This window comes from Bidens hawaiensis, unplaced genomic scaffold (assembly GCF_021521415.1).
Source record: "Bidens hawaiensis isolate Kalapana, Puna unplaced genomic scaffold, B.hawaiensis_p1.1 tig00419403_1, whole genome shotgun sequence".
Classification (NCBI taxonomy): domain Eukaryota; kingdom Viridiplantae; phylum Streptophyta; class Magnoliopsida; order Asterales; family Asteraceae; genus Bidens; species Bidens hawaiensis.
Window position 1 is genome coordinate 364384 of NW_027504850.1, and position 11123 is coordinate 375506.

Consider the following 11123-nt stretch of genomic DNA (forward strand, 5'->3'; position numbering starts at 1 on the left):
ACAATCCCGCACAAAGGCGGGAGGGGGAATACTCCCGCCCAAATGAGCCAGTCCGTACGATACTGGAAGATCTTTTGTACTGTACCTGACGAGGTATGGGCAAAAGATCTGACCAGAGATACGACAGCCCATTGACAACAGTATGGCGAGTAGCATGCTCATGTACTGTATGTCACTATTAGCCGCTACCTACTCACCAACTCCTGTCATACCACGTGCATAGCCTGCAGTTGGTGGAAAAGGAATAGTACACAGCAGGCCTGGTCACTGTCAGCCGCTGCCTACCCACCAACTACCAGCATGGCACGTGCGTAGGCCACAGTTGGTAGAACAGGAATACTATTCAACCGGCTATACCCTCTTGGAAACCTACCTTCGGCTATAAATACCCCAAATGGTATGATCATCTCATCTTATCTTGTATCTTACATCTTATACCTGATATCTGCTCTAGCAATCTCTTAATATACACTTATATTCAAGAGCAATCTAGTCTGATTCTCACGCCGGAGGGTGGTCACAATGAGGTACCCCCCCCCCCCCTTCTCAGTGACGAGCTCACGGTGTCTGTTTTGCAGGTTATCAGAAGAACCATCTTTGCCGGGTCTAACCCCTCGTGGGAAACATCTATTTAACCCCCAGATTATCCGTAATCTGCCCGGGGTCGATTAGTGTTTCTTCATTGGCGCCATCCGTGCATAAAAGCTAGAACTTCATTTCTTTTCAGTTTTTTCAAACTTCTGGAAAGATGGTTAAAGAAACTCCGGTAACCACAACCCCAGCTACTGAGGGGAATACCGGCGACTACACAGTTTTTACGAACACTACCCCGGTTACCCAAGCCGGGGCAAGTGCAGTAAATTTTACGAACACTACCCCAGTTACCCAAGCTGGGGCAAGTGCAGTAAATAATCGCTCACTGGGATTCACCGATACCGAGTTAGAGAGACAACGAACGAGGCTCTCCCGCCAAACACTCGATGAAGTTAAAGCGTGGGCGGAAGCACGTCAAAAAGAATTCCAAGCTGAGTTGGATGAACGCTTACGTTCACTCCAACAGCCTGAGGAATTCGGAGAGTACTGGGACAACGATTCGGAGGAATCCGATAGTGACGCAAACCCTCGTCATAGGGCGAAAGGGAAGCGTAAGGAAACGGACTCCCAACCGAGAAGGCGTTTTGGAGAAACCTTCAAACCAAAAAACGCAGGTGGAAACCCACGTGACTTCTCCAAAACCTTTACACCAACTGCTGCAAAGGCGGGAACGTCCAAATTTGCAAGGGACATTGCGGAAGCAATCGTCCCGAAAAGTGCCAAACAGATGTCCAACATCGGCACTTACGATAGTATATCTGATCCAGACGATCATTTGAACAGGTTCATAGCGGGGGCAACCGTCAGTAGTTGGACGGAACCTACGTGGTGTTACATGTTCCAAATGACGCTTGTTGGGGCAGCTAGAGCGTGGTTCGATCGTCTACCGGTCCACCACATCTACGATTGGGAAGACTTCCAGCAGAAATTTAGCCAACACTTCAGCCAACAAAGAAAGTATACTGAAGAGCAATGGACAATCCTCAAATGCATTCGAGAGGAAGATGAATCTTTGCCAGACTTCATCACTCGCTTCAACTCAAAGAAGCTAAGTCTGGGTAATATTAGCGAAGATCTTGTTCGCGCTGCTTTCATCCAGGGCGCGAACGACCCAGAGCTCATCCGCATGGGATGCCATCATGACAGCAGCTAAACGCTTTGCGGAAACGGAGAAGCAACTGGGTAGAGATCTCCCCCAGAGCACAAACCTCTACACCCAGAAAACAAGAGAAGACAACGTCCTTACCGCCCGACTAAACAAAAAGCGGAAGCTAGGCATTTGGCAGTCAAGGGTAAACTTTGACACCTCATCCGGCTTGCAACATCGGTTAGGCGGAAGGGATAACGTACAGTCGAACCAGAACTCCAGATGGACGCCACTCACCAAAAGCGTCACCGAGATATTCGCCACTGAGGAGCTCCCATGGCCAAAGGCTCCAATAATCCGACATCGTCACAATGCTGATCGGAGCAAATACTGTGACTTTCACAGGACAAAAGGCCACAACACTGAAGAATGCACAGACGTAAAGGACATCGTCGAAGCATTTGTCAGAGATGGGACGCTCGCACACCTCGTGGCGTAACGAACGCTGAGCAGGCTGATGCGTGTAGAACCCCAGCTGGGGAAAACACGAATAAAATTGCAGCTTCAATGCCGGAGACTACATACTGCGTAAACAACGAGATCCCGAACCAGGTGCATATCGGCTCGATGGCACTCCCATCACAACCACATGGAAGGGAGCTCAATTACACAGTTTGCATGTAGATCAATTCCAAATTTGTAAAGAAAAGGCCCAGAGCCACTTCTAATGGAAATGATTCTCCTTAGAACATCGACGCTGATGATTTTACATTTATACTTATGAACTTTTCACACGGATATGCCGGTCTTCACCGCATACATAAGTGTGAAAGAAGTCGTTGCGTGGGGAAGGCGGCAAAACCCGCATAAACCCAAAAAAAGGCAAACCTTCACGCAGGTCAGTTAAAGGTAAAGTTCAGTCATCCCACTAAATGAAAGTGCCGGTCTATCCGCACGAATCATGATAGAGGAAACTGAACACTAACCTATTAACAACCGCGCGTCGAACGGTTAATTTATTCAACACCGATATGCCGGTTTTCACCGCATAATTACGTGGAAAGTCGTTGCGTGGGGAAGGCGGCAAAACCCGCATAAACCCAAAAAACGGCAAACCTTCACGCAGGTCAGTTAAAGGTAAAGTTCAGTCATCCCACTAAATGAAAGTGCCGGTCTATCCGCACGAATCATGATAGAGGAAACTGAACACTAACCTATTAACAACCGCGCGTCGAACGGTTAATTTATTCAACACTGATGCCGGTACTCACCGCATAATTACGTGGAAAGTCGTTGCGTGGGGAAGGCGGCAAAACCCGCATAAACCCAAAAAACGGTAAACCTTCACGCAGGTTAGTCATAGGTAAACTTTGGTCATCCCACTAAATGAAAGTGCCGGTCCTAACCGCACAAATCATGAGAGGAAACCGAACCTATTGACAACCGCGCGTCGAACGGTTAACTTATTCTAAACACTTAGAAAATTTCTAAAAAGATGAGGAAAACTTCCACGCAGGTCAGATATAGGTAAAAGTTTAGCCATCCTACTAAGTGCAAGTGACGGTCTTACCCGCACAATCACGAACGAGGAAGCAAAACTTCAACCTATTATCTACCACGTTCAAAGGTTAACTTATTCTAAACACTTAGAAAATTTCAAAGGAAAAGATGAGGAAAACTTCCACGCAGGTCAGATATAGGTAAAGTTTAGCCATCCTACTAAGTGCAAGTGACGGTCTTATCCGCACAATCATGAAAGAGGACGCAAAACTTTAACTTATTATCTACCACGTTGAAAAGTTAAATTATCTAAGTACTAAAGAAATTGCTAAGTTAAATCAGAATATGCGTGAAATAAACAAGGCAAGGGATTGGCAAATAATCTTTATTCCATAGAAATTCAAATATTACAAAGATTGCTGGGTACATACTCGCATACAAAAGAAGCTATACAAAAATAAAAATCTACTCTAATGGTGGAAAGGGATCTTCAGGATCTAGCTTCAGGACCACTTCCACTTGGACCCGCACCATCAGTAGAGTGTGGCGGTTCAAGGAAAGCTTTAAGGATAGCTAGCCCATCATCAGCAGTGGCAACTTCGTTTACCTTCTCCACCACCGGATGCGGGAAGGCGGCATACTGATTCACTGCTTGGTCATATACAGCTTCAGTATCCACATCAAATAAAGGGAAGTTGGAAGGCGGGATGCCTTTCTCAACGAACCCTAGACCAAGCAGGAAGCCGGCCTTTTCCCCATCCTCATGAGAAGCGTTGAGGGCTGCGCTCATAGCATCGTCATAAGACGTATCCGTGAAGACCCGATGCACAACCTACAAAAAGAAAAAATACAAGTATCAAAACCTTTTCTATTTACAAAGAAAAGCGTAAAGACATTATGAAGTTAAGCTTACCTGAGACAACGCTTCTCGAAGAAGCCATTCCTTGGCAACCAGAGCCTCTTGGAGGGCGGCTTGAGCTTGGTTACGGGCGCGTTCGGCTTCACTTTTATTGAGGTTGGCAAGCAACACTTCCTTTGCAGCAGCCTCTTCAACGCCCTTTAGCTTCCGCTCAGTGTGGTCAAGCACGCCCCTCTGGTCCAAGATCTCTTGGAGCTTCTTGGCGTCTTCCATCGCCAATGCATCATGAGCCTGTTGGAGCGCCTCTAGTTTGGCTTTAAGTTCCTTATTCTCGAGGCGTAGATGCTCAGCAACAGCTTCAGCCTTGGTGGCCCTCTCGGTTGCGTTCCGTGCGGTTTCCTTAGCCAGCCGAAGCTGTTCGTTAACAGCTTGGGCAGCCTTGGAACGGGCCTCGAGACGGGCCTGAACATCAACCTCAAGGGCCTTGTAGGCCTTCTCCTTCTCCGCAGCCACTGCGGTAAGCCTCTTGTTCTCCTCCCGAACAGCCCGCGCCTGAGCTACTTCTTGAATACGAGCTGCTTTTAACTTGTCGTTTTCACGACAAAGCAGCTCGACGCGCGGCTGCATCCGGGCCAGGAGAATCCGAAGCTCATTGGTTAGCCTACCCTCCTGGTAGCTAGCCATTGCTTCCCCCAACGCACCACTGGGAGCTGCGTGACGAGCCCACTCCACGCACTCCACAGGCGTGCGAAGGGTTGTTCCTCGGCGGATGTTCCATCGTGGAACATACACTTCATTGGAATCCGACACTGCAAAAAACAAAAAGCAGTTTGGAAAAGATGATATATAAAAAGATCGGGATCTTTTGCGCCTCCGCATCCTTCCACACCCGGCTCATCCCGAGCATCACCATCCCGGACTCCGCAAAGCGGTAAACCGGAGATTGGACTCGGGAAATCTTTGAAAACCATTCCGCCTCCTGGTAGTTGGAGGCGTGAAGGCTGGGGAGTGCTTGCCCATTCTTGAACTTCATGGCAAGGGGGATGGCGCGAGCGGAGATATAAAAGAACTCCCGCTTCCATGAACGAAGACTGCGCTCGGTTGCGCAAATCTTCAAACTCTTGATCCGGGTTATCAGAGTATACCACCCCTGGATGCACTTCCAAGAGTAGAAGGTCATCAGGCGGTCGACGAAGGGCGCAACGCCCAGAATCCGGCACACCCACTCGAAGTGGCGAATCTTCGCGATCGCCATCGGGTGTACCTCGGTCAGGTGTACACCGTGCCTCTCCAGAACACGGTACACAAACTTCGTCAAGGGGAACCTAAGATTCCCATAGACAAAGAATGCGGCATATACCCCGATCTTGCCTCTGGGGGCATCATACACCGTCTGGTGAGGTTCAGGAAACTCAGGCTCGAAAGACTCGAGCATGAACTTCCTGACGATGTACTGATATAGATCGACAGGCAGAGCACACTGGCACTCGCCAGCAGTACTCTTGTCATCCTTGTCGGACGTGGATGACGGGTTCTCGACGTACACCCCAGCCTCCTCGGCTGTAGCCTCAAGATCGTGAGCAGAAGACATCTCGCAGGTATAAAAGAAGAGAACGATTTCAAGAGAATGCTCGACTGAAAAGGTGAGTATTCGCCGGAAATCGTTTTGAAGATGAAGAGAAAAGTGAGTGTGGATTACAAAGGACCCTCTCCCCCTTTATATACTAATCGCAATCAATGCGATGAATTTAATGCGAAAGAGAGAGAAATCGCAGGTGCAATGAAACTATGACACGTGGCAAAGAGCAAGCTGGCAACAGCTGTTGAAAGGACGCGTGCCATTAATTTCGCGGCCACGCGCCCGAAAAATCGCGCCCACGCGCCTGAAAAAGCGTCTGGAATGACCATGTACTGTCACGTCACCATAACTTCCTGCACGTCCTGACACAGTCAGAAGAAACCGTCGGACGACGTTTCAACAGTTTGGACTGTTCTTATCCTTTCACCAACTCTTCGAATTTCAAAATTTCAAAAAGATTCAAAAGTAAGCGGGAAAATACCCCTTACCTTGGCAACCAAGTAACTGTAAGACAGGTGCGAGTACAGTGTTAAGGCAAAACCCTTCACATACTTAGCACCTGCAGGGAATTGAAGCCAAGAATACCTCGGCGACCAAGTAACTATAAGACGAGTGCGGGTACAGTGTTAAGGCAAAAACCCTTCACATACTTAGCACCCGCAGGGAATTGACGCCAGGAATACCTTGGAAGTAAAGTAACCGTAAGACAAGTGCGGGTACAGTGTCAAGGCAAAACCCTTCACATACCTAGCGCTCCGCAGGGAATTGAAACCAAGAAGGATCTTCTGGGCAATGCTTGCGGAAACGGGAATAACATCCCCGCATAGCGGGAACGTCGAGAACTACATTGTTTGAAGCTTCAAGATGGAATTGGTGGTTTTAACATAATTGATCACTATGTTCAAAACTACCAAAACCTCATGGAGAATCCACACAAGTGTGACTCAACGCTCTTGACTTGCGAGGAGGTTACAGACCTACCCGCATCATACCCAAAGATCAAGCAGGAAAGTCGGGAATTTCTGCAAGTGACATAAGGACTTCCGCGGGAAGAATCCCCATGGAAAACCTTAAAACTAAACCCTTTTCAAAAACCCTTTGCTTAAGTCCAAAAGTTCACCTCACTTATTAAACACTCATGAGAAGAACATTGGACTGGGGGGACTTGAAGAGGTAGGTCCCAGCAGAGCCCAGTTGGACCCACAGGACTCACCTTGAAGAGAGACGTCTGCGCAGAAACCAACTGGATCCGCAGGACCCACCATGCTCAGAGACGTGACGTCCTTACGCGCAGTACGCAAGCTGTTCCCGCAGGAAATGCCTCCCAATGGTGAAGTACTCCGCCTGTTCCCGCAGCTGCGGATACAAGCCATCAGGGAAGGCCACCCGCGCAGCAAGGCTACACGCACAAGGCACTTAGCTCCCAATAATTCAGTAGTCACCTGAAGGAATGAGCAAAGCCGGGAACAATCCCGCACAAAGGCGGGAGGGGGAATACTCCCGCCCAAATGAGCCAGTCCGTACGATACTGGAAGATCTTTTGTACTGTACCTGACGAGGTATGGGCAAAAGATCTGACCAGAGATACGACAGCCCATTGACAACAGTATGGCGAGCAGCATGCTCTTGTACTGTATGTCACTATTAGCCGCTACCTACTCACCAACTCCTGTCATACCACGTGCATAGCCTGCAGTTGGTGGAAAAGGAATAGTACACAGCAGGCCTGGTCACTGTCAGCCGCTGCCTACCCACCAACTACCAGCATGGCACGTGCGTAGGCCACAGTTGGTAGAACAGGAATACTATTCAACCGGCTATACCCTCTTGGAAACCTACCTTCGGCTATAAATACCCCAAATGGTATGATCATCTCATCTTATCTTGTATCTTACATCTTATACCTGATATCTGCTCTAGCAATCTCTTAATATACACTTATATTCAAGAGCAATCTAGTCTGATTCTCACGCCGGAGGGTGGTCACAAGGAGGTACCCCCCCCTTCTCAGTGACGAGCTCACGGTGTCTGTTTTGCAGGTTATCAGAAGAACCATCTTTGCCGGGTCTAACCCCTCGTGGGAAACATCTATTTAACCCCCAGATTATCCGTAATCTGCCCGGGGTCGATTAGTGTTTCTTCGAGTAACTACCTAAAATATTCAAACTAAAATTATACCTTTACTTTTGAAAGCACGTGAAAAGAACATAAAAAATAAAATTTGATGCATTTGCAATTAAACACGTAACGCCAAATTTGCCTTTGTTACTTTGGATTATTTAGTAATTATTATAATTATAAGTCAGTCAAGCACATAGAATGACCATTGGAAACCAGTCTCCACACGAACACTTAAATAAAATAATAATAATAATAATAATAATAAACAAATACGTAATTCAGGATAAAGCAGGCAAACCAATCACAATATCAACTCGATCAGGCTACACCTTATTTGCCATTTTAATTGGCATAAATATTATACACCAAAGATATATATATATATATATATATATATATATATATATATATATATATATATATAGGGTTTGATATCATTTAAGAACTCTAAAAAGTTAAGAACTCTTTACAACCAAACATTTTTTTAAATTTTTTTTATATATTAACATTATTTAAGAGTCGTTTTATCATATTTATATAAAAAATTTTAGTACAAATTTTAATCAACAAGTTTACATATATGTAAAATTTATATACTAACAAATTTACATATGTGTAAAAAAACATAGATATGTATAAAAACTAATTTTCAAAATTGTAATCGTAAATATAGATATAAAAAATGATAAAACTACACTTAAATATTACTAACATACAAAAAAATTATAAAAAAACGTTTGTTTTCAAGGGTTCCTTCAAGTTCTTAAATAATTTAACAGTTCTGTAATGATACTAATCCTATATATATATATATATATATATATATATATATATATATATATATATATATATATATATATATATATATATATATATATATATATATATAATTTAACAATTCTGTAATGATACTCATCCTATATATATCATTTAAGAATTCTAAAAAAGTTAAGAACTACTAGAAACTCTATACAACCAAACATTTTTTAATTTTTTTTATATATTAACATTATATAAGAGTAGTTTTATCATATTTTATATAAAAAATTTTGATTACATATATTAATCACAAGTTTACATATGTGTAAAATTAATATACAGACAAATTTACATAAGTGTAAAACAAAACATAGATATGTATAAAAACTAATTTTCAAAACTGAACTCGTAAGTATAGATATAAAATATGATAAAGCTACACTCAAATAACATTAATATACAAATTTTTTTATAAAAAACGTTAGTTTTCAAGGGTTCCTTCAAGTTTTTAAATAATTTAACAGTTCTGTAATGATACTCATCCTATATAGAATGAGTATCATTACAGAACTCTGTTATATGTTTTTATATATAATTTAATAGAAACACACTATCTTGCAGTTGGATACTTCATTATCACACATATATGATTTTGGCTTGAATGTAGAGACCAACAAAAGATTACAAATACTTGCAGTCTTTGTCCCATAAATACTATTACTGCAAAAGTACATTTACTACCACTACAACTGCAAGCTTCTGCAAAATGAAACTATAAGTGGAAGAGAACTTTTTTTGAACAGCATAAGTGGAAAAGAACTACTTTGGTAATTTCAATTGGGGAAATTAAAAATAACAAATTGCATAAACATAATAATAGCAATGTGTTTAAAAAACCACTTTGGCTAGCTCAAGTGCCCAGCCAAATGATGGGTAAGAGCTTGATGTCGGTTGGCCTCTCAAGTTCGAATCTTGATGGCGACATGAGTTTTCTATTAGAGTGTCCCTTCCCAGAGAGCTTGCTCTTAGTGGGCGGACAACTCATGTCAAGTGACAGGGGGCTCGAAATTTTCTCGTGGAATGCCTAGCCAAACTCGGATGCCAAGCGTGGGCCCGGTTAAGACAACATAGTATTGACCCGAGTGGGACGGTTGGGGCTCTCTCCGAGAGCTGTGGCTGATTATTCAACCGCTATGAAAGTCACCGTTTAAAAAAAAAGCAATGTGTTTAAAAATCTTGTACCATTCTGGTCACAATAACTTTTTCTTTTCCTTTCACTCCAGTCAAAACGCGAAGATAACATTTGAGACTATCCATTGCGGACTTAACATAGCGCAACAAAATGATATTTCTAATAGCTAAACCGAAACAAAACTAAACAAGTAGAACGATGAAAATGGAACGAATACGTGAATACATTGCAATAGTATGTAGTTTAATAAAAGGGCGGTTTTCAGTTATTATTATTATCATCTTCATCATGACCTGGTTGATGTTCTTGGGGTGTCGGTCGTTTTCGTTTCTTCTTCTCGTAGCTAATTCCTCTAGCTTTCGATTGCGAATCTCGAACTTCTCGAAGGTAAAGTCTAACTGCTCGAGCACCAAACGGGTTCATCTCCGGCTGGCCGCCGTTTTCTTCATAAGCTGCCCGGAGACGACCAATCAAGGCATCCAGGCTGCCCCAGGCCTGACGAAGCGGACACGGGCAAGGGCAAGGTGGGTTCGGGTGGCCGTAGAACGGGCACACGGGTGTGTGAACTTTAGTCTTGCCAAACTGATCAAGATACCTGAGAAACTCGAGCACGTTGGCGCCACTACACCGGGAAAGAGTGAGTGGTGGCCGGTGGTTTTTGAGGTACTGGCAGAAGGTGTTCCAGTCACGGCGTTTCTGGTTCTCGTAGCGGCTGAGAGTCGGTTGAGAGCTAGACGAAGAAGAAGCCGGTAAAGGTAAATAATTAGGGTTAGGGTTTGGGTCATTGTTATCAGAAGGATCCATTGAATCTGGTACTGATTTGGGTTGCAATTAATTATTTTAAAGATCTAACTTGATCTCTCTCTAGGACATGATATATGTTTCTTTTTGTGGATTTTCTTTTATGTTGCTAGGGTTCCTTTTTAATAACAACAACAGTGATGAAACTGCTATATGGATTCCAACAAACAGATGACTAATGCTGAGGGGTGTGGGGGGCTCTAACGGGGGCGCGAGTGAGGGCTCCAGCCAATAATATTGTGATGTGTGGCCATTGATGGGATTTTGGAGGTTTTGAGTGAAAAGAACAGTGGATATATGGCAAGTTCTTGGGAAGACAAAACAAGGATGGGTTTGTGAGTTGTGACTTTGTGTTGTGAACCTTTTAAGATTCACATTGAGTTTCCTAAAAAAGGGCACACAATTACACCTATAACTGTAACTTAGTAAAAATGATACTCCTCAGACTTTCTATTTGTAACTTGATAGCAATCTTTTCTCTACATGAAAAGGTTTCCTAAAGATATATATGAACATTTAGAAGTTTCATATGATGAAGCAAGACAACAACAGAATAATTTATTTTGAACTTGTTAATATACCATGGAATTCTAGAAAAGGTTACCATCACCTTATTTTCAAAATATTCATA

The 11123-nt window shown here is 43.6% G+C and overlaps 1 protein-coding gene across 1 annotated transcript; it reads right to left on the bottom strand.

The window, feature by feature from the left end:
* Positions 1 to 9932: 9932 nt before the first annotated feature.
* Positions 9933 to 10495, bottom strand: LOC143608684 (protein G1-like6). Its single transcript, XM_077083655.1, has one exon. The coding sequence runs from the start codon at positions 10493 to 10495 to the stop codon at positions 9953 to 9955; it is 543 nt and encodes a 180-aa protein (XP_076939770.1). The 3' UTR covers positions 9933 to 9952.
* Positions 10496 to 11123: the final 628 nt, after the last annotated feature.

What these genes read in the sequence shown, in the direction of transcription:
- LOC143608684 (XM_077083655.1), bottom strand. Translation starts at nt 10,495, where the DNA reads ATGGATCCTTCTGATAACAATGACCCAAACCCTAACCCTAATTATTTA.